At 39.0% G+C, this 24934-nt stretch overlaps 1 protein-coding gene across 1 annotated transcript in view; it reads right to left on the bottom strand.

Annotated features, from left to right (window-relative positions):
- Positions 1-24934, bottom strand: part of LOC124802719 (dipeptidase 1-like) — a 518352-nt gene that overhangs the window by 37488 nt on the left and 455930 nt on the right. Inside the window, exons 5-6 of the mRNA XM_047263687.1 lie at positions 24145-24295; positions 10157-10220 (exon numbers count right to left, since the gene is read on the bottom strand). Of these exons, the coding sequence (XP_047119643.1) occupies positions 10157-10220; positions 24145-24295 (215 nt within the window). The remainder of the gene's footprint in view (positions 1-10156; positions 10221-24144; positions 24296-24934) is intronic.

Raw genomic sequence — 24934 nt, 5'->3', positions numbered from 1 at the left:
TGCTTCATGAAAACAACCTATAAAATCTAGGGCCAGCAGGATCTTGAGGCTAATTAACTTCTTCACAGCAACTCCAGCCTATGACTCTGGCTACATCCATCAATGACTGTTTCTCACTGATTTCCACATCTAACCTTATTACTGACTGCTTCCCAACTGTTTCTGGATGCTCGGTCCTACAGTTTTGTTTCATTTTCCCATTCAACCCTGAAATGACACAATGACAAATGGTTTCTCATGGTCTTATTGGTTACTCTGATTTGTTGTTCCTCACAGGTTGAGTGGAAGGGATATGGATCTCATTAGCTTGCTTCTCATAATGTAGTTTGCACCCTCTCTCTTTCTCTCTTACACACACACACACACACACACACACACACACACACATAAACCCCTCACAGCTGTCCAAATCTTGTCCTTTTTTACCTAAGGATCTTCCTTCATTAATTCTGTCACATCACTTGCGCCTTAACTTGGTAATAACCTTGCCTCAATGATTCTATCATGTTATTCATTTCTTTACTGTCTAAGGATCTTCCCTCGTTAAATCTGTCACATCACTTACTTACAGGCCCCCCTCTGTTTGGTTGTGCCTGTGGCCCTATGGTGAGGTGTTCTGAGGAAATTTCTAAAATGCTCAATTCTGTCTTTACCTTAGTTGCTTCCAGTACTGTTTACAGGAATTGGCTTTTCATTGTGGATGCAACAGCTTGTATGCTAATATATGAAAATTTCTGAGTTGCTGATATGGTGGAGGAGAAAAATCTTTATATTGAAAAACTTCAGTTAATAATAATAATAATTACTGCTATAGCATTTTTCAAGATATAGATATTTTAATGTAACAGACTGATACGTATAACATTTGGTCGACAGGACATCCACAACTGAGCATTGTGGAATCAGATAATGAACCATTTCAGTTTTGAATAGTTTTATTAGTTCAGTCATGATTTTTAGGTGCCACTCCCTCCCTCTTTTCACTCCTACACTTCCACCTGTGTTACTTTTTGCTATTAACTGTGATGTGCACATCATCATCATCATCATCATCATCATCATATGCATCAATTGGGTCAAATCCAATTCACACAAAAAACATCTTTGTGCAACTATTTATACTATATAAATACCAAAATGGTCCAGACCATACACAAATGTTGGAAGAAGTAGACTCTTGATGCCACTGGGGAATTGTTTATTAGGACACTCAGACACTCATTTACAATATGGCTCACTGAATGTCACTACAGTGACATGTACTGTCAGCTGTCAGTTCAAAAGGCATGTTTTACTTGCACATACCTTCTCCACTCTGGTATCAGAATTGGAATCAGAATTTTATTGTCTCACAACGTACAAGTTAAATAATTGATTTTGTGTACAGGAGACTCGTCAGCTTATAACTATGATAAATTATGCATGGAATACAATATTTTTTGTATGATCACAATAAAATCTGAATATTATTTATTATTATTGTTTTTATCCTGCTCAGGTGGTCAGATCATTAAAAAATTCATCAACAGAATAATAACATTCCTGCACCAGGGTGCTATACAATTCTCTTTTCACTGCCTCAGTTTGGACCTTTCTAAAATTTGTGTCTTTCAGTTTATTTTATACTTTCATTACCATATATTGTGCAGTCTGTGCAAAAAGATTAAGCCTGTGTGTAGGCAGCATGAAACTTTCTTTGTTTCTAGTTTCGTAGCTATGCTGGAAATTATTTGATAAAAAGAGTTTAGGGTTATTACTTGTGAAAAGAATTATTTCATACAGACACAACGAAGGAACACTTAGTATCTTAAGATCTCTAAATAATGGCCAACAGGATTCTTTTGGCTTTGCCCTGCATATGTTTCTGATAATTTTTTTATGCAAAGTTAATATTTTTGTCATGTTGCTAGTATTCCCCCAGAAGACAATACCGTATCTCACTACTGACTTAAAGTAACTATGGTATACTACTTTTTTGTGTCTATACTAGTGACATTGGCTATGATTGTCATAGCAAACACCAGGCTGTTTAGTTTAATTTTTAGATAATCTGTGTGTGAGGACCTGGATAGGTTTCTGTCCAATTGCATTCCTAAGAATTTCACATGCTCTGCTTCATTTAGCTCCTTGCTTCTGTGCATAATGTGAATATCATTTATTCGAGACTGTTATTTGTTAAGCTGTACCCACCTCTCACAGGTGATGAAAGCCGGGAACTTTAACAGATGGGTTGTCAGTAAATTCATGATTTCAAGTTTCCACAGCTTGCCACTCACATTTCCACTGAGTATTGGGATTGAACTCAGTGGAGAGCATTTGGACTCTTTTATGTGCTGGTCTTCTGGATCTGAAATGTTTCTTGGCAGTGAGAGTAAATCTTCACGAAGAACTTGATGACAAGCTTGCAGAGAGCTGCCTTTAGATGAAGGGGAGCTCTATAGATGTTCAGTAGTATTGGCAGCAAGCATGTATGTGTTGTAGATCTGACTGTGCCATTAATGGTTCTCATAGCTGCATTAAATTGATTTTCTACTTTCTTCAAACCAGTGCTGCAGAGACAAACTGGTATGCAATAATCTGCTGCAGAGTATACCAATGCAAGGGATGCTCCATGAAGAACTGATGTATTTGCTCCCCATGTGCTAATTGCCAGCTTCCTCATCTGGTTCACTCATGTCTGTACCATCTTAGCTTTGTTGGAGAGGTGTTTACAATATGTGAGTGTTCTGTGTAATGTGACAGACTTGGGTACATTGACAATGCCAAGAGCACCAAACAGTGGGGTCATCTTTGTTGATGCTAGGTGGTTAGAGAGGTGGAAAAGACATACTTCCATTATGGAAACGTCTGTCTGCTTATATTCATAAAGTTTAGTAGGGCGTTTGTCAACTGTTCTTCACATACAGAAAGATCTTCACTCTGATTTCATACTGCAAGGTCATCTGCATGTTGGAATTTCCAGCAGGTCAAGTTTGGCAGGTCTACTGTGGACAGATTGGATAACACTGGAGCAAGAACAGAGTCTTTAGGCAATCCATCATTCAGTACATGCCATATGCAATTGTGTTAGTCTAAATTATCAAGCAAATTTTAATGAGAATCTTGTAGAGAAATCATTTGAGTTATAAAACTGGAACTATATTGTGAGTTTTAACAAATAAATAAACACTAATCTCATTATTAAAAAGTTATATAAGTGGCTACAACCTCAATAAAATGTCTCCATTTATGGCGAGTTGAAAAAGAGAGAGAGGGAGGAGGAGATAGAATGATCTATACATGCATATGATAAACCCCTGATCTCATTTGTACTAAGACTGCTCTGAGTGGAATGTACAAGTTCTAATTAATGTTCACCAGCCTGCACTCTTCAACAGTTGTTGTGCCCTGCGCAGAAGACAGCATGTAGGTCATAAATCCGATACAGTTTGTTTATATACAGGACGCAACTCAATTTTTATAAGCAGAACACGAGAAACTGCACAATTTCATTCCACTTTAGAGTCACAAATAATGTCTATTCTTCAACAAATTAATGAATTGCATATTTCTGAAACTATGTTCACACTGTTCTCAGCTATATATCCATATAACCATACTTGCTAATAAAGTCTTAAACTGGCAACAACCATAGCAGACAACATGTCTGTCCTCTGAGGCTTCTGAACCAGCTCTGGTCTTACAGCCGAACCATTTCGCCTGCCATCCAAATTAGGCAGGATCCGAAGATCACCAAAGTGCTTCATCTGCCTTTTTGTTTAGCAGTTGTTTATTATTCTGATGGGTATTAATACTTGTGAAATAACAGAATGATATTACACCATCGAGAGAGAGAGATGATTTAATTTGAAATGCAAGTAAATCAACTGTTTATTTTGTCTAATATTAATAATGGACGATTATCATTTTGGTGTGCAACTTCTGAATGCAGCAGCTAATCGTGGAGAAGGACCACAATTTAGGCGATCTCTCTCATGATACCCTTACCAAACAAACTATCTGTCATTGAAACCTTACATCACATAATGTCATCTTGCCACTTCTGCCGTTGCAACTGCTCTAAGAAGAGCTTTGTGTACCTGAATATGATAGCTGCAAAGCCAGAAATATTACAAGTTCAGTTTAGTTCATGCTCAGTTTTGGCACTCTGTTCAGTCTGATTGTTAAGGAACATTTTTGTAATGGAGAAGCAACAAGTAAAGAAACTATAGATAAATCAAGAATGTAAAAAGAAGCTTTGCTGTGTAAAAAATAATTTATAATATGATAAGAATGTCACAGTCAAAAAAATCCATTTGAGAGTTTGTCACAACTTAAATCATAAATATGATGAAATCTTCTTGGGCTTCCTTTGAGGTGGCTGTATTGAAATTCCATGATGTTTCGATGAGAGTGACACTCATTGAAATGCTGTGGAACTTCAACACAGCCCCAGACGGATGCTCAAGAAGATTTTGTCAGCATTATATATGGGAAAGTCTAAATTCACATTTAAGTTATACCTGTTCACTAAATTTATCAATCTATTGAAGTTAACATTTTGCATATTTTGAGGGCAACATGTGGGCCGGGGTCAGCCTTAAATTCTGTTTTCTGTTCATCCTGAATTCCTACAAGATTTGGTGCTGGATGTGTTCTCGTTCTTGGCATACATAAATGATTACCTGAGACAAAGACTGTGATATTTGCTAAAAGTTACTTTGAAAATGCAGGAATAATTAGCGAATCACAGTAAGTTTTAGGAAAAACTTGTCAACTGTTGATGTAATAGACTTAGTAGTCAAACACATACATCAAGAGTTTGAGGATAAAGGATTTGCTGAAGTCACCTTTAGTGATCTAAGTAAGGCTTTTGACTGTGTAGAGCATAAAATACTCCTAGAAAAAATGGAGTACTTTGGCATTTGAGGTGACAGCCTTAAACTATTGAAATGATACCTACAGGATCACAAGCAAGCTGTTTGTGTAGGTAAAGAAAAGTCCAGTTCTGAATTAGTTAAATAGTTGGGTCAATGTGGAGGCTGGCCGTGTGGCATCACCCGCTCTGCCTGTGAGTGGACATGTGGCTGCTCCTTCAGCAAGGTCCGAGCAGGCACACGGGGGGTGGAGTTTATTAGTGATTGGGAGCTCCAACATTATGCAGGTGATGGAGCCCCTTAGGGAAATAGTGGAAAGGTCGGGGAAGAAGGCCAGTGTTCACTCTGTCTACTTGCCGGGGGGTCTCATCCGAGATGTGGAGGCCCTGCCAGTGGTGATACAGAGCACTGGGTGCACCCGACTGCAAATTGTTGCTCATGTCGGCACCAATGACTCCTGCCGTCTGGGTTCAGAGGTCATCCTCAGTTCATACAGGCGGTTGGCGGAGTTGGTGAAGGCGGAAAGCCTTGCTCGCGGGGTGGAATCTGAGCTAACTATTTGTAGTATCGTTCCCAGAACTGATCGCGGTCCTCTGGTTTGGAGCCGAGTGGAAGGCTTAAACCAGAGGCTCAGACTTTTCTGTGGAGATCTGGGGTGCAAATTTCTCGACCTCCGCTATCAGGTGAAGAAATGTAGGGTCCCCCTGAATATGTCAGGTGTGCACTACATGCAGGAAGGGGCTACAAGGGTAGTGGAGTACGTGTGGAGTGCACATATGGGTTTTTTAGGTTAGAGAATTCCCTCCCAAGGCCCGACGAGACGTCTCCTGAGACGCGGCAAGGTAGGAGTAGGCAAAACGCAATAGGGAATAACAATATTAATGTGCTAATAGTAAACAGCAGGAGCGTCTGTAGCAAGGACCCAGAATTGCTCTCATTAATAAAAGGTCACAATGCCCACATAGTACTAGGGACAGAAAGTTGGCTGAAACCAGATGTAAAAAGGAATGAAATTCTAAACTCAGATTGGAATGTATACCGCAGAGACAGACTGGATAGTGAAGGGGGAGGTGTGTTTATAGTGATAAGAAGTGCAATAGTATTGAAGGAAATTAACGGAGATCTGAAATGTGAAATAATTTGGGTGAAAGTCACGGTTAAAGCAGGCTCAGACATTGTAATTGGATGTCTCTATAGGCCCCCTGGCTCAGCAGCTGTTATGACTGAGCACCTGAAGGATAATTTGGAAGATATTTCGAGTAGATATCCCCACCATATTACAGTTCTGGGTGAAGATTTTAATGTGCCGGATATAGACTGGGAGACTCAAACTTTCATAACGGGTGGCAGGGACAAAAAATCCAGTGAAATTTTTAAGTGCTTTATCTGAAAACTACCTTGAGCAGTTAAACAGAGAACCAACTCGTGGCAATAACATGTTAGACCTTCTGGTGACAAACAGACCTGAACTATATGAAACAGTTAATGCGGAAAAGGGAATCAGCGATCATAAAGCAGTTTCTGCATCAATGATTTCAGCTGTAAATAGAAATATTAAAAAAGGTAGGAAGATTTTTCTGTTTAGCAAAAGTGACAAAAAGCAGATTTCAGAGTTCCTGATGGCTCAACACAAAAGTTTTGTCTCAAGTACAGATAGTGTTGAGGATCAGTTGACAAAGTTCAAAACCATCGTACGATATGTGTTAGATGAGTATGTGCCAAGCAAGATCGTAAGAGATGGAAAAGAGCCACTGTGCTACAACAACCAAGTTAGAAAACTGCTGCGGAAGCAAAGAGAACTTCACAGCAAACATAAACATAGCCAAAGCCTCGGAGACAAACAAAAATTACGTGAAGCGAAATGTAGTGTGAGGAGGGCTATGCGAGAGGCGTTCAATGAATTCGAAAGTAAAGTTCTATGTACTGACTTGGCAGAAAATCCTAAGAAATTTTGGTCTTATGTCAAAGTGGTAGGTGGAGCAACACAAAATGTCCAGACACTCTGTGACCAAAATGGTATTGAAACAGAGGATGACAGACTAAAGGCCGAAATACTAAATGTCTTTTTCCAAAGCTGTTTCACAGAGGAAGACTGCACTGTAGTTCCTTCTCTAGATTGTGACACAGATGACAGAATGGTAGATATCGAAATAGATGACAGAGGGATAGAGAAACAATTAAAATCGCTCAAAAGAGGAAAGGCCGCTGGACCTGATGGGATACCAGTTTGATTTTACACGGAGTACGCGAAGGAACTTGTCGTCGACCCCCCCCCCCCCCCCCCCCCTTCTTGCAGCGGTTTACCGTAGGTCTCTAGAAGAGCGTAGCGTTCCAAAGGATTGGAAAAGGGCACAGGTCATCCCCGTTTTCAAGAAGGGTTGTCGAAGAGATGTGCAGAACTATAGACCTATATCTCTAATGTCGATCAGCTGTAGAATTTTGGAACACGTATTATGTTCGAGAATAATGACTTTTCGGGAGACTAGAAATCTACTATGTAGCAATCAGCATGGGTTTCAAAAAAGACAATTGTGTGAAACCCAGCTTGCACTATTCGTCCACGAGACTCAGAGGGCCATAGACACGGGTTCCCAGGTAGATGCCATGTTTCTTGACCTCCGCAAGGCATTCAATACAGTTCCCCACAGTTGTTTAATAAACAAAGTAAGAGCATATGGACTACCAGACCAATTGTGTGATTGGATTGAAGAGTTCCTAGATAACAGAATGCAGCATGTCATTCTCAATGGAGAGAAGTCTTCCAAAGTAAGAGTGATTTCAGGTGTGCCACAGGGGAGTGCCGTAGGACACTTGTGGATGACATCGGAAGTTCACTGAGGCTTTTTGCGGATGGTGCTGTGGTATATCGAAAAGTTGTAACAATGGAAAATTGTACTGAAATGCAGGAGGATGTGCAGCGAATTGACCATGGTGCAGGGAATGGCAATTGAATCTCAATGTAGACAAGTGTAACGTGCTGTGAATACACAGAAAGAAAGATCCCTTATCATTTAGCTACAATATAGCTGGTCAGCAACTGGAAGCAGTTAATTCCATAAATTATCTGGGAGTACGCATTAGTAGGAGTGATTTAAAATGGAATGATCATATAAAGTTGATCGTCGGTAAAGCAGATGCCAGACTGAGATTCATTGGAAGAATCCTAAGGAAATGCAATCCGAAAACAAAGGAAGTAGGTTACAGTACGCTTGTTCGCCCACTGCTTGAATACTGCTCAGCAGTGTGGGATCTGTACCAGATAGGGTTGACTGAAGAGATAGAGAAGATCCAACGGAGAGCAGTGTGCTTTGTTACAGGATCATTTAGTAATCACGAAAGCGTTACAGAGATGATAGATAAACTCCAGTGGAAGACTCTGCAGGAGAGACGCTCAGTAGCTCGGTACAGGCTTTTGTTGAAGTTTCGAGAACATACCTTCACCGAAGAGTCAACCAGTATATTGCTCCCTCCTACGTATATCTCGCGAAGAGACCATGAGGATAAAATCAGAGAGATTAGAGCCCACACAGAGGCATACCGACAATCCTCCTTTCCACGAACAATACGAGACTGGAATAGAAGGGAGAACCGATAGAGGTACTCAAGGCACCCTCCGCCACACAGAGTCAGGTGGCTTGTGGAGTATGGATGTAGATGTAAATAGGTGTACCACAAGGATCTGTACTGGGACCTCGTATGTTCTAATAATGATTAATGATCTGCCATCATTCATTGAGTGCATGACAGTTCCATATGGAGGCGACACAACTTTCCTTCATTGTAATAATGATGTCAGTAGCCTCAAGGCTTCTGTTGCTGAGACAATGGCTCAAGTATCCTATTGGTTTAAAGTAAATGGCTTTCTACTGAATGATAACAAAATGCAGCATATAGTTTTTAGTCTAAAAGACAAGCCTCCATCAGATTATCCTAGTTGTGTTAAGTTTTTAGAGATATATATAGATGAAAAATTATCCTGGGGTCAACATGTACAATATATTAGTGGTAAATTATCTAGACTGATGTATTTGCTATGGCGACTTATGGACTGTGTACCTCAAAATTGTGTTAGAACATCGTATTTTGCATTTTTCCACAGCATCCTAACATACAGTATTATTTTATGGGGGAACTCGAGTTCAGTGTGTGACATCCTAATACTACAACAGAAAACCATTAGGATAATTACTGGTTCTACATATAAAGCCATATAAAGCACACTGCAAACTATTGTTCAGTGAACAAAAAATCATGACAATAATAATTTATATATTTACTATATTTTACTCCATACAAAAAAGAAGTTACTGGAAGCAAAACATAGAGAAAATATACATTTCTACAACATGAGAAGGAGCAGATGCATTTATACTCCTTACCACAGACTGTCAAAGTCACTTAACAGCTATGAACCGATGGGGTTCAAATTATTTAATAAGCTTCCACAATATGTACAAGAACTACCTGAACAAGCATTAAAACAAAAACTTTATGAATGGCTAGTTGCTCACCCATTCCATGACATAAATGATTATTTCAAATATAATATATTTTGTAGTATTACTGACATGCCTCTTGTTTTCTTTGCATTAACAGTTTTATTGCATTATATGCCTGACATTGTCTATTGCTGTAATGGCCGAATGATGATAAAATTATCATCATCATCATCATCATGGTTTTTGATGGTAGTTATTTTCCTTCTAATATACATAAATGTATAAATATGATGTATAACTTGACTTGTTCCACATCCCTGAATGCTCTTCTTCATTATGGGATTTGCAGAACACAATATGTGAATGAATGAATGACAAAAACTGTGAGGATCCATTGGTGCTTTCGGTATTTCTAGGAATATACTCTCATGATGATATTGTTCAATGCTGAAAACAGAGGTACACAATCAAAAGTAGTATTTAACTACTTGTTAATTTATTATTCATTGAATAATTTTAAGTACCATTGAGTTCATTAAGAACACAACTGTTATGTATTTAGATGAATGGCACTCTTACATTAAGACTGTAATGTGATAGTGAGAAAAGTAAATACTCCAAACATGAAATATATTATGTCAATAATGAGGAATAACCAGCCTTTACGACAGAAAGTAAACGTGTTTAGTATCTGCAGTTAAAAGTTCAGTATGACCAAGTTTCCTTCTGTCACTATACTGCAGGTAGTATGTTTCAGTGAGACTTTTATTTCATATCTTCCTTTATTCATGCTTCTACACAGGCAGGCAATGTTTTATAAATGCAGTGACAACAGTTTAAATTTATGTATAAGTCTCTTACCTTCCCAAAATCTGTTAAACCTTTTACTGTGAGAACTTCTTTGTCTTCAGGAGATGCTGTAGCCCTGTAAAAGAGAGAGAAGTTCCTATGTGCATAAATGAAAATATTATGTTTATCATTATAGAAACCTTTCTGCTGACGAAGCATATATTACTAGACACTGAAAATACTGTATCTTTAATGAATTATAAGAAAACTGTAAAACTAATGTGTCAATGAGTACCCTAATATTAACATATTTTCTTAATTATGTTGCACCAAGTCAGTCGATGGGCCAGGTTATACATGATGGCCTGCTTCAAACATGGGTAGTAAGTGGTGAAATGTAATGACATATCAGTGCTCAATATCTGTAAGCTGCAGGTAACTGATTAAACAAACATAATGCAGTATGTATAGTGAAGGCATAAAACCTATTTGCAGTATTTGATTTGGCAGTTTGAGCATAACAGTTAGACTATGATGCTGCCTTTAAAATATCTCTGAGGCAGAGGGTAAAGTAATTAAAATTCATAATGGCCAAGATCCTGAACAATATTCAATAGTATTGCACTAGCTGCTCATCTTACACAATGGTTACATGAATGTACTTGAACAGGACAGCTAGAATAATATTCTGATGGAATATGGCCCTTACTGTTAAGCTGCATTGAAAATGTGGCCTTTCAATAGTTCAAGCTGCTGTTGTCTCCTTGTGTGTGTTGACAGCAGTATAAGAGAGTGAATTAGTTCCATGTTTCAGCATGTATTTTGGTGTGATGTATCAGATATATAACAACTGCAAACACTTTAGCGGAAGTGAGTATCATTAGCAATTTTGAATGCTTTGAACTGTAGGCTTTCCCAAAAGAGCCAATGACATAAACTTTCAGTGTTGTTTCCAAGTCGTCGTTTTGCTACAGCCTATAAGGTAACACTGGTATTTTTAGCAATGGAGTGCTTATCATTATTGCTGCAGTAGCTTAAGTGCTTTGGAATATGTGGAAAAAATCATACAATCAACTCAGTAAGTGAGAAAGGTGTTGGTCTGCAAAAGTAGTAACATTATACAAATGCCTCGTATGTAGTGAAAAACAGCACTTGAGCAATTTGAGAGGAAGAGCAACTGTTTTTTTTTTTTTCCCCTCAATGTAACTGCTTGATGGCAAGGAAGCTAACACAGGCCACCACAAATATACCGAAGTGCAGTTTTTGCTAAGTTATTGCACAAAACATGGAGAATTTTCTGGTATATACAAATAATTTTTAATGATATGAATATAATAGAGGGAAACATTCCACGTGGGAAAAATATATCTAAAAACAAAGATGATGTGACTTACCAAAAGAAAGCGCTGGCAGGTCGATAGACACACAAACAAACACAAACATTCACACAAAATTCAAGCTTTTGCAACCAACAGTTGCTTCATCAGGAAAGAGGGAAGGAGAGGGAAAGACGAAAGGATGTGGGTTTTAAGGGAGAGGGTCACACACACACACACACACACACACACACACACACACATCACACACACACACACACACATCACACACACACACACACACACACATTCAAACGCAAAGAGTTTGGGCAGAGATGTCAGTCGAGGTGGAAGTGCAGAGGCAAAGATGTTGTTGAATGACAGATGAGGTATGAGTGGTGGCAACTTGAAATTAGTGGAGATTGGGGCCTGGTGGATAACGGGAAGAGAGGATATATTTAAGGGCAAGTTCCCATCCCCGGAGTTTGGATAGGTTGGGGTTAGTGGGAAGTATCCAGATGACCCGGACGGTGTAACACTGTGCCAAAATGTGCTGGCCGTGCACCAAGGAAGGTTTAGCCACAGGGTGATCCTCATTACCAACAAACACTGTCTGCCTGTGTCCATTCATGCGAATGGACAGTTTGTTGCTGGTCATTCCCACATAGAATGCGTCACAGTGTAGGCAGGTCAGTTGGTAAATCACGTGGGTACTTTCACACGTGGCTCTGCCTTTGATCGTGTACACTTCCGGGTTACAGGACTGGAGTAGATGGTGGTGGGAGGGTGCATGGGACAGGTTTTACACTGGGGGCAGTTAACCTGTCCCATGCACCCTCCCACCACCACCTACTCCAGTCCTGTACCCCGGAAGGTGTACACGATCAAAGGCAGAGCCATGTGTGAAAGCACCCACGTGATTTACCAACTGACCTGCCTACACTGTGATGCATTCTATGTGGGAATGACCAGCAACAAACTGTCCATTCGCATGAATGGACACAGGCAGACAGTGTTTGTTGGTAATGAGGATCACGCCGTTGCTAAACATGCCTTGGTGCACGGCCAGCACATCTTGGCCCAGTGTTACACCGTCCGGGTTATCTGGATACTTCCCACTAACACCAATCTATCCGAACTCCGGAGATGGTAACTTGCCCTTCAATATATCCTCTCTTCCCGTTATCCACCAGGCCCGAATCTCCGCTAATTTCAAGTTGCCACCACTCATACCTCACCTGTCATTCAACAACATCTTTGCCTCTGCACTTCCGCCTCGACTAACATCTCTGCCCAAACTCTTTGCGTTTGAATATGTCTGCTTGTGTCTGTATATGTGTGGATGGCTGTGTGTGTGTGTGTGTGTGTGTGTGTGTGTGTGTGTGTGTGTGTGTGTGTGTGTGTGTGCGCGCGCGCGCGTGTACACCCGTCCTTTTTCCCCCCCTAAGGTGAGTCTTTCCACTCCCGGGATTGGAATGACTCCTTACCCTCTCCCTTAAAACCCACATCCTTTCGTCTTTCCCTCTCCTTCCCTCTTTCCTGATGAAGCAACCACTGGTTGCGAAAGCTTGAATTTTGTGTGTATGTTTGTGTGTCTATCGACCTGCCAGCGCTTTCTTTTGGTAAGTCACATCATCTTTGTTTTCAAATAATTTTTAACGTTTATATAAGAGGCAGTCAAGTGAAAATGAGACATACTATACAATGAGCATGGTATTGATGCTGGTGCTGCAGGTAAGTATGTGTATATAAGTGCCCTTTATTGGGAATCATGAAGTAACAGCATAAACATTGTCCACTGTGCCGTTTGTCTGTTAGACGTGCTTGACTTGAGGCCAGTGAGTCTTGTGGGCATCTGACTTCACTATGGAGGCCAGGAAAGAGGAGCAGTGAGGTTTAGTGCAGTTTTTTACTGCAGAAGGAGTGTCAGACCCCAAGTCTGCTATGCAAGATGAACAGAGTATGTCATGTGCATGCAAATTTACATCATGGTGGAATAAATGATTTCAAGAAGGTTGGGTGTCACTCAAAGACTGCAGTCAGCCATGACAGGCTCACCGTTTCTTTATCCCTTGTGTCATTGCTGTGATGAGTGCTGCCATCAGAAAAGTCCGACGACAAACTGTGGAAGACATTTGGCTAAAGTTCCAGAGAAACTGTGTGCAGTGGGTTCTCCATAGCCTGACAAAGGAGCAGAATGCTGACATCACTGCAGCACCTAAAATAGTATCATGATGATGAATTTCAATTCCTGTCCTGTACTACAATGAGTGATGAAACATGTCATTATTTTGAGCTGGAGAGCAAGCACCAGAGTCAACAGTGGAAGTACATGGATTCACCAGCACAGAAAAAAATCCACAGCTATGCAGACCAGCTCCGAGAAAGTCATGACGACTTTTTTTTCAACTGAAAGGGCCCAATGCGTTTTGACTTTCTGGAACAAGGTGCCACAATTAATGCAAAGCAGTACGTGGACACTTCACAAGAACTGAAGCATCCCATTAAGTCCAGTCACCCAGGAGTATTGATGGACAGTATCAATCTGTTGTAAGATAGTGTCTGCTCAAACACTGCCAAAGTTGTTTGACTACACACATTCTCCACAGAGTCCAAATCTCCCCCCACGCAGTTTCCATAATTTTGGAGCATTGAAGAAAAACATATCGCCATCAATTTGCTTGACAGAGAAGTGCACACCTGGGTACAATCACGGTTCCACAGGCAACCACAAATATTTTTCCATGAAGACATTGACCATCTTATGCCACAGTGGTATAAATGTGTTAATAGTTACAATGATTACTTTTGAAATAATGAACAGTTTACATACTCTTTTCCCTCTGTCTTATTTTCATCTGACTGCTCCTTATATCTACCAAATTGTGACAGCAGATCTGTTTTTTTAAATGACATTATATAATTTTTCAAAAATGGCTCTGAGAACTATGGGACTTAACATCTGAGGTCATCAGTCCCCTAGAACTTCGAACTACTTAAACCTAACTAACCTAAGGACATCACACACATCCATGCCTGAGGCAGGATTCGAACCTATGACCGTAGCGACCGCGCAGTTCGAGACCGAAGTGCCTAGAACCACTCAGCCACACCACTGCGGCACTGAAAAAAGGAAACTACATACTTTTTCTGTGGCATTAAAAAAAGGAAACTACATTTTTTTTTGGCATTGACAAGAGCCTTCAAAGAGGACTTTAGTGATGTAACACGTCCAGATTTTGATGAAGCATTAATAAGACAGCAGTGCCTCAAACCATTGTCCTACCATCAAGAGAAGAAGTCTTGTGAATATCTGCCCAGTATATGAAACATAAGTAAATGTGTGCGAGGTCTGTTCATGAAATCCCGGTCGTTCATAATTTTGCACCAATGGTGTGCTGGAGTGAAATATGGTTGTTATCCCTGCACATGCCTGTGTTTAATGTGTAACTGCCAGGAGCTGCACTGTTGAATGTGTGTTAGTTATTGTTCAGTGCTGTACTGAGTAGAACATTATGTTGCATAGCTTGCAAATTTTAAGATGGCAGAGTTAGAGAGCAGTGTGTCTTCATTAAATTTTGCATGAAACTCAAAAAACCTTTACACAGACAACCAAATGATGCAGGAAGCATATGGTGATGAGTGCTTAAGCCATACTTGGTGTTAAAATGGTTCACACAGTTTAAAAATGGCCAGATGGAAGTTAAAGATGACCCTCGTTCAGGATGCCCTTTGACATCTACCAACGACACTCAAAACAGGAACATCAACGAAATTTTGCATGCCAATCTAAGATTGACTGCCTGAGAGATTGCAGAAGAATGTAATATTTCAGGTGGATCATATCATAAAATCTTGACCCAGCATCTTGAAATGCATCATGTTGCTGCCAAGTACATCCCATGGTTTTTGAGTCAAGACCAGAAGACCTTTGCCTCGCAATTGGTGAAGAGCTTTTGGATTGCACAAATGAGAATGAGATGTTTGTTAAGAGAATCATAAGTGGTGATGAGGCATGGGCCCACGGTTACGATGTTGAGACCAAGGCTCAGTCTTCACAATGGGTCAGAAAAGGTTCTCCAAGACCAAAAACATCTCATCAGGTAAGGTCAAATGCCAAAGCCAAGCTGACAGTTTTCTTTGACGCGAAGGATTAGTTCATCATGAATTTGTGCCACAGGGACAAACTGTTAATTGATGGTACTCACAGGCGGCAACTCGATGGAGCCTGAGGAGGCCTGAGCCCCCTCAAAAATTCGTTTGTGGGGTGGGGAGGGGGTGGGGAGGGGGTAGGCCCCCCACCCCAATAATTTAAGAAAATTATTACATACATTATGCTTTGTAAAATCACAAAATTATGTTGGAATTTTTTATTTTCCTTGTTTGATGATAGTTACCTTTAAAAATACACCAGTAATGAGTTAAAACAAATAATTATTATGGTAGAAAGCAGGTTAACTGAAAACAAGTGGCATGAATCATGATAGTATTATGGTGCTGGGGCACACTTAGAATTTGTCCCAGTGTGCAAACCTTCAGGTGAAGTCTGGCAACAGTGGACCAGCACTGCGGCCACGGCGACATCAAAAGGACTGGAGCAGAAGTGCCAGTAACCATCCGCCTCACCCCACATTGATGCTTTGAGACATTATGACACCGCAGCTGTATAAAGCCCACCCTGCTGTCGCAGTCATTCAGTATGGATAGTTTCATTCAGTGCATGCTGCAGACATGTTTAGTGCTCTGACTTTAGTGTCTAGTGGACTATTTTATATGACTACATTTTATTTGTTTACTTAGGCTCTTAGTGTATTGTGAATTAGGTTTCCAATGGATAAATTTGTTACCAAAAAGGCGCACTTGGAAGCTGATTATACTGCAAGTCAACTTCCAACAATTATTGTGTCATTAATTGCTTTGTCGTCTTCAGGTGAGAACCATTCACAACTGAAACCTGAACAATCCGGTAAGGGAAAATCATTTTAGAAGTCTTGGTTGTTCAAGTATACATGGCTAGAATATGAAGCATCTAAAGAAAAAGTTTTTTGCAAAACCTGCAAAGAGGCAGATGCTAAAAATCTTTATAATTTTCTTTAAAAAAAAAAGAGAGAGAGAGAGAGAGAGAGAGAGAGAGAGAGAGAGAGAGAGAGATTCTTCCATAGGATTTTCTAATTGGAAAAAGGCTTGGAAAAATGCTGTGTTCATGAAAATACGTTTATGCATAAAAGGTGTTTTGAAACTACATTCTATCACTAACCGAAGAGTGGCCTCCTAATTAAATGAACAGTTAGATAGTGATATGAAGAAAGGCCGTTTAGCTCTTGAGACAATTTTTACTACTGTGCAATTTCTATGCTGACAAGGACTAGCAATTAGAGGGCATGAAGATGTAAACTCAATTTTTTTTCAATTGTTGGAACTCTGAAAGAATATAATGCCTGAGTTTAAAAATTGGTTAGGGCATTTGGGGAATAAGTGGACATCCCATGATATTCAAAACAAGATCACTGATCTACTGGGAAAGTCTGTGTTGAGAAAGGTATTGGCTTCAATCAAGAAGACTGAATATTTTTCTATTATGGTTGATGAAACAAGTGATTCTTTGATTAACGAACAAGTGTCATTTTGTATTCATACTGTTGATGTTTCCTTAATCATCAATGAAGACTTTATTGGCTTATACTAGACCCCCAAGACTGGATCACAAACTCTGTTTAGTATTTTAAAAGACGTTTTTGCTCATCTTATTCATCAATGGATAACTTAAGAGGACAGTGCTATGATGGTGCCTCGAATATGAGAGGTAAGTTCAAAGTACTAAAAAAGTTAGTTTTGGATTACAACCAAAAGCACGTTATGTGCACTGCACTGCTCACAGTTTACACTTGGCAGTTACAGACAGTCTCCGCCATCTTACTTCTGTGAGGGATATTATGGCTTCAGCAAAGGACTTAATAAACACCGTAAGGGAATCCAACAAAAGTATGGGACTTTTTGGAAGCATATGTTGTGAGACCACCAACGACCAAGCTGGTCTACGATCCCTTTGCCCGACTTGATGGACTATGTGAGCTTCTAGTATCTCGAGAATATTGAAAAATTTTGAAGAACTTCTAGAGTTTTTTTGAAACATTTTCTGCAGAGGACAAAACAGAGGCACGTTACAAATGTGCAGGTTACCTTGAGTCAATATAACAATTCAAGACTTATTTCTTTTTACATCTTTATTGCTATGCAATGAACCAGTAGAAGATGTCAATGAAAAAATTCAATGCCCTCATCTAAGTGTTGCTGATCTGAAAAAAATATATATGAGGGCTTGATTTGTATATTGAATGGAAAGCGTGATAGATTTTAACACTTTTGGGAATTGTGTTCAAAAGAAAAACCTTCACAAGTTGATGATCCTTCACTTCCTCGGAATCTAAGTATACCAAAGAAGTATGAAAGACAGCTCACCACACACTTTCAAAACCCCAAAGTAATACTACAAAGCTATTTACATGGAAGTTTGTGAAAACTTTTTTCAAAATTGGTCACAGTTCTCTGAATAGTGTCTGCGAAAACTTTGAACTTATGTGGCATTCTATTTAAGATTTTATTTACAGATACAGAATCTTTTACAAACCATGGGCAAACGAATCTTCACATTATGCAATACTTGTCATTTGACAATACATCTGTCAACATGTGTGTGGACTTTTCAAGGACCAGATCATTGATGGGATTGCAGACAACAAGAAGTATCTACAGTTTGTAACAGATATGGCACACAGTTGCTGGAAGAAACACCACCAGACATTATTCAGAATTACTGGTGCCAACAAGACAGGCATCACACCCATTCCAGTTCTTCTTAACAGATACCTGCAGATTGTTAAATCATTTATTTGGAAAACACAAAATGGCTTGCACGCTTACAGATTTTTACCTGTATGGAAAATGAAGACAAGAGGTCTACAAGGAAACACCAATGACTCCCAAAGACATTAAGTGTAATGTAACAAGGACTGTCTAGTTAAATCTCAACATGCAGAAATGTTTGTCCAAAATTGGAAACATTATCAGTATTTGAGCACTTAATTTGATATTATAACATAACAGATATTGCCATAATTATCAGTGTGTGTATACTTCTAGCAATGCTACTGTCTGTTAATTTGTATTTTGACTCATGTCCCTGAAGGCTCTTCTTCATGATGTGATTACTGAACATGTGGCGTAAATGAATGACTGTGTTTTTACAGACAAGGGGAAAGCTTTAAATAATGCTGAATAGTAATAACTTTCATACACAGTGACAAATATTGTAAAGTAATGGTCAGAATGAAAGGATAAGATCCCAATGTAATAGGACTGAGAAAAAGTGTAAGGCTAATTTGCTATCCATCTCCACTCTTTTCCTTACTTACATAGAAGGGAAAGAAGCATTCAATAAAGGACAAAGGGATAAAAACTGTGGGAGATATTCAGTTGGTGTCCTCCTCTTGGCAAACAACGAAAAATATCTTCAGGAAATGGTTGAAACAGTCGAGTATTCTGAAAATACTTATGGAATGAAAGTGAATTCAAGATAAACATACATTGTGCAGATAGCAGTAAAAAAAAAAAAAAAAAAAAAAAAATTTATGAAAATAATTTTCAGCAGAGGAAAAACTAGAATACAGTCAAGAATACAAACATGTACAAAAGAGAATGAAAATGTAGTTGAAAGAAATGAAAACAGAAACAACAAAAGCAAAACTGCCATTTAAAAAGAGCAGTAGGATGCTTTGTGATGATCTTGACTGTTTACCGCAGTGTTCAGTAATATGGAGCAGAAGCTTGGACTTTGAGGGAGGAGGAAAGGAAAAGACTGGAGGTTTCTGAAATGGGGATGTGGCTGTGGAGGTTGAGACAAGAAGTGATACTGTACAAAGTGCAGGAGAAGACAGGAAATTACTGATAGCAATAAAAACAAGAAAAAAAAACAGAACTGGCCATATCATTAAGGAAAATGAGATTATAAAAGCTGAACTTTAAGGACATAAAAGGGAAAATAAAAGCAAGAAGATGAAAGATTCAGCTCCTGCACGGCCTGAAAGAAAATGGCAAATACATGAAACTGATAAATTGCAAGAAATTAAGATCACAAGGATCTGCTCACACAGCAGAAAATTAATACACTGATCAGCCAGAACATTTTGACCACCAACCTAATATCAATATAAACCCATCCAGGCAATTGCAGTGTCGACTGACATGGAACGTCTGCTGGTCCGACACATGCACAGTGCATGTAGTATGGTGGATATACTGACTATTATGTAGATGGTCATAATGTTCTGGCTGATCAGTGTACATAAATGAAATTTACCATATGATTATCATACGTGACAGTTAGAACTTCCTTGTCACATGTAATATTGCAGTTTCTCCCCCCCCCCCCCCCCCCCCCCCCACACACACACACACCATCCATCCAACTGTGAGATTAGATCTGTGATAAAGTTCTTGAAAGGACATGGTGTGAAAGTGAGTGAAATTCTTCAGAGTCCAGTATTCGGGTTGTGTATGTTAGGGACAAACATCTTTATGATTATAGATTTCACCAACCATTTCCTGTGAATATTCTGTAAAGGACCTTCAGAGTTAGATGTGTGTGTTGATCAGTGGTGAGGTTTAATTTATCTTTACTTTTTTCCTAGGTTTTGTGGAACAATGCAAGCCAAAACTAGTGGATCACAGATCAAGTCACCATGTAGTATGAAGAATGAGACAGAAAATTAAGAAAATTTTGTACTGCATACAAATAAGTGCTATACACTGCTTCACGAGGTATCATCACTGGCAGTCAAATTGCCTCTGGCACAACAGCCTCTTTGAGTAGCAGTCAGTTTGGTAACTTGATTGTGTTTGCACACTTATATGGGTATGCTCTATCTGTAATACATGTTGTTCTACATTGCATGAGAACCATGTGATTATTCACCATACTCATGCCCTACCTACATGGATGACCCACACAATTCAATGTAGATCCACCACATATACGATTTGATTACAGCAAATAACTGTATGGTCCTTATTTACTGTAGGATAATATTTATTACAAAGTGTACAAAAACAATCATGTCACCAGATTGACATCTGGCTGAAGAGTCTGTTGCGCCCGAGAAGAGTTAACTGCCACCGATGATACCTCGTGCAGCAGTGCCCTCATGTATCATATTACAGCAAAAAGCAGGTGGTGTGCAAAAATGGTGTGGGAGTGGCTTTTGACTAGGTTCCAGTGGGCCCTGTAGTAATATTGAAGGGAAAAGTAATTGGTAATGTCCATTAAAAGCAATTTAGGTGACCACTTTCATTAAATGGTATATACATTGCTCATAGAAATGGGCTCTTTCTTAAAAAGCTGAAGTGTCCCCACTGAAGCAGCTAGAATTTTTTGAGAATGGTTTGATGAGTATGAATTAACATCTCTCCTCACATGCAACCAGACACATTGGATTTTAATATTCACTAGCCACTGTTCTGCACTTTTCAAGGATTATGAACAGTTTCTTTGCAAGGAATGGTGAAACCCACATTGTGTAGCAGTTAAAATCTGCACACATTGTTCTACAGGAGGGTTCACACTGTCTTTGAGGGTGAACACTGTGTTAGGCAGTAGTAATTATTGTTTTTCCCAACTCCTGTAGAAAATGGTGTGTTCAGTAGCTCAGTTAGCATACTGGAACAGAAAAGAAGGCAGCAGACAGAAGGCTAAAACTATTTCATTGTGGGTGTATTATATTGGTTTTCTCTTTGAACATTGCATGAATATCAGAATGGCAGATATTGAGATAAATGATAATGGAATAGAATATCAACAAAAATTGCTCAACAGAGAAAAGGCAACCGGACCTGACGAGATACCAGGATGATTCTATACGGACAACATGCAAGAACTTTCTCTTATTTTAGCAGCAGTGTATCCTAACTTGGTGAAGCAACAAAGGGTCCCACCAATGGGAAAATGGTGATAATCATTTCTGTTTTCAAGAAATGTTGTTAGAGAGATGCACACCTTTATGGGACTATATTGCTGACATTAATGTGCTGTAAAATTACAAAACACGTTTTATGCTCATTGTTATAATCTTTTTACAGATCAAAAACCATCCAAAATCTGTCTTTACAAGGATAAAACCTGATTATGAATACAATGATTTTATGAAACTCAGGTCACTATTTGGTCATATGTTGCAGAGGGCTGTACACAATGGTGCTCAGGTTGACTATGTTCCTTGACTTTTGGAAGATATTCAATACAGTTCCACAGTGTCACTTAATGAAAAATAAATGAGATTGCCAAATACTGAAACAGACTTGTGACTGGACTGACACTTCCTAGGAAATAGAATTAAATATGACTTTTTAAAAAGGGAAAAATTGTCAGTTATGAATGTGAGTGCTTTGTGGGAGTTAAAGGTCCATTACTGTATGGCTTATTTGAAAAGTACGAGTAGTTAGTTTGTATTTAAATGTTGGCAGCTCAGAACAAAGTGCATGAATGCATTGCCATTTACTAATTGTTTAGGAAGCCGCAGAAGTCATTATTCTGATTCAGTCATTTGAATGTGGGTGAACGCAAACAACAATAGCTTTGAATATCATTACTCCTACCAGTTGTTAAGTGTGTGCTATTATATAATTTCTGTGTGCACAAGGATCCAGGGCTGGTCAGCTTAATCAGTGTTTGTGCCTAGTTTATGAGCCCACAGTAATGAATGAATGAAAGACTTGACAATGGTGTTGAAGAGCTGAAAAGTGTCCATACAAATGTGAATGATGATGAGCAGAGTGCACATTCTGTATCTAGATGAATAAATTCATGCAACAGCTGGAACAAAACTGTGATCTGATTGAAGAGTGGTGATCTGGCTGATGATTGTCCTCATGTTTGATGTACCACAATTCACACAATTGTCATCGAAAAACTCAGATATTAAAAGTTATGTGCAAGGCAGATATCAAAAATGTTTACTGGCCAACACAAGGATGAAAGAATACAAGTAAATGAGCGTTTTTGGAAGCTATTATTGTGTACCCTACAGTCTTGACCTCTCATGCAGTGACCTTTACCCATTCTTGCATTTGAAAAATAGGTTGGTGGAAGCAGTTCAAATCTGATGAACAACCTAAGGATGCAGATGCTTATGTTAATAATGAACAGCAATTATGTGAAAAATTGAAGTAAGTGTGTGGGGAACTGAAACCACCAACAAAAGCTCTTTTTAATGAGTACAAGATGCTGCCCAAAACATTTGAGAATTTCATTGTAAGAATCAGGAAACTATACTTATATCCTAATGTCCTCAGTCACCGTCAAAGAAGTCACCTTGGGTATATAAGCAACAATCCCAGCGTTGTTCCCATTTTTGGAAGCACTCCTGGAAGTTCGCAGCATGAAGAGTGTTCAAGACCCTGTTGCGATTCCATTTGGATGTCTTCAATTGGATCAAAATGTCACCCTTTCAATGTGATTTTCATCTTTGGGAACAGGTAGAAGTCACACAAGGCTAGGTCTGGTGAGTAGGGAGGGAGGGGTACTGCTGCCAAGTTTTTCTTTTTCCACAACTCTGGCTGTTTGCACCCAACATTTTCCCTCAGTCACCTGAAAACCTTGCAGTAAAACAGCCCGTTGACAGTCTGACCAAGTGGAGCAAACTCCTTAGGCACTTTTCCCTGAATAATGAAAAAAATTATCAGCAGTGACTTCATGTCACTCCTTAGGCACTTTTCCCTGAATAATGAAAAAAATTATCAGCAGTGACTTCATGTTAGTGTGAATGTGTCGAGCCTTTCTTGACCTTGGAGAAGATGGCGCTTTCCACTGTGATGACTGATGCTTTGTTTCAAGGTCATAACCATACAACCAAGATTCATCCCCTGTTATGAATCAGGATATGATACAGTTTTAAGCATGGCTGTTTCTCAGCAACAGTATACTAGTTTGAACATAGGTTTATACAGCCAACCGGTTCTAAATTACTGTTTGGTACACTGACCTAGGATTCAACATCTACTAGGGGCATCTCACATCAGAGATTTTCATAAAATCTAAAATTACATAGTGAAAAAGCACTGGTCCAGATTCAAAGCAGCTGTGCTCAAGTTGAAAATAAAATAAAAATATCTCAATGTAATTTTACTGAAATGTAAATCAACAAAACACTTATTCAATCAATTGTTGAATACTGTTTGTCAGCCAGGGACTTTCATTAGGTAGGATTAATACAGGAGACTGAAAAGGTCAAAAACAAACAAACAAATGAAATGTAAAAAGAGCAGTTCATTTTGTATGGAGTGCTTTTTGTAGGTGTGAGAGTGTTACAGAGATGCTTGTGAAACTCCAGTGGCAGATATGACAAGAGAGGGCTTGAAAATCATAGAGGTATTTTCTGTTAAATTCTGAGGTGTGTTACAGGAAGAGGCAGACAATATATTACTTTCCTCTACATACATCTTGCAAAAAGACCAAGATTGGGAAAATTAAGAGCTCATGCAGAGAATTACCAACTACCATTCTCCCAACTCACTATTTCTGAATGGAACAGCAAAAGAGGGTGGGGGATGGGGAGAGGGGAGGGAATGTATGATTTAATGGTACCACAAGTCCCTCTGGCACACAGCATAAGGTGGCTAACAGAGTACACATGTAAATATAGAACTAGGAAAGAAATGGTACAATATAATAAGAAGTGCTGAAACAGGGCTCACCAGGGAGTGCTGCAAGAATGTGTGAGTGTCATGTAACGCACACCCAACTCATAGTAGAGACGCAGCACTGCAAGCCGAGAGTCAATTGAATGGCCACCTTCTATACACAGTAAACTGGCTATCTGACCTTTGCGAAAACTCTCCTCAATACCTGTAACATGGCAAAAAATTATATCAATGAGAAATACATGGAATGCAAATATTATGATATCTGTCACTCAAACCACTTTTTAAAACTTTTTTTTATTTTACCCACTATTTGTTTGATGCTTATGGTGTTATCATGTGTGAGGCCTATATTAACAGAATTGTTTTAGTGAAAGGTACTGGTAATTTCTTAACTCAGCAAGCAAGATGCCAGAGGGCAACATTGCATCTTGTTCTAGTTATGATAAATTAGATTGGCCACAGCATTTATTGATGTGACATAGTAAATAGTTATTGAGATGTTAATGATATGTACTTTGAATAAAGTAAAAGGTTTGTAATGATGTAAGATATGCAATTTTGATATAAGTCAGTGGTCATTGTGTTAAATGATTATACTATCAAAACTTTACTGTGGAAGGAATTCCAGCAGCAACCAATCATTGTTCCTTCCTTGGTAACATTTGTCACAGTCATGATATTCCTTCATCTATCTTGAATTATATTGTGTCAACCATGATTATTAAAGTAGTGGCAACATTTTTCCTGTACCAAAATACTTGAAATAATGAAGTGTTGTGTTTATTATTATATTTGTGTTCTAGTGCTCAGAACATGAATGTTGTAGGAGGTATGGGCTGCA

This window comes from Schistocerca piceifrons, chromosome 6 (genome assembly GCF_021461385.2).
Source record: "Schistocerca piceifrons isolate TAMUIC-IGC-003096 chromosome 6, iqSchPice1.1, whole genome shotgun sequence".
Classification (NCBI taxonomy): Eukaryota; Metazoa; Arthropoda; class Insecta; order Orthoptera; family Acrididae; genus Schistocerca; species Schistocerca piceifrons.
The sequence above is the reverse complement of the archived record's forward strand: the minus strand, read 5'-3'. Positions and strand labels throughout refer to the sequence as shown.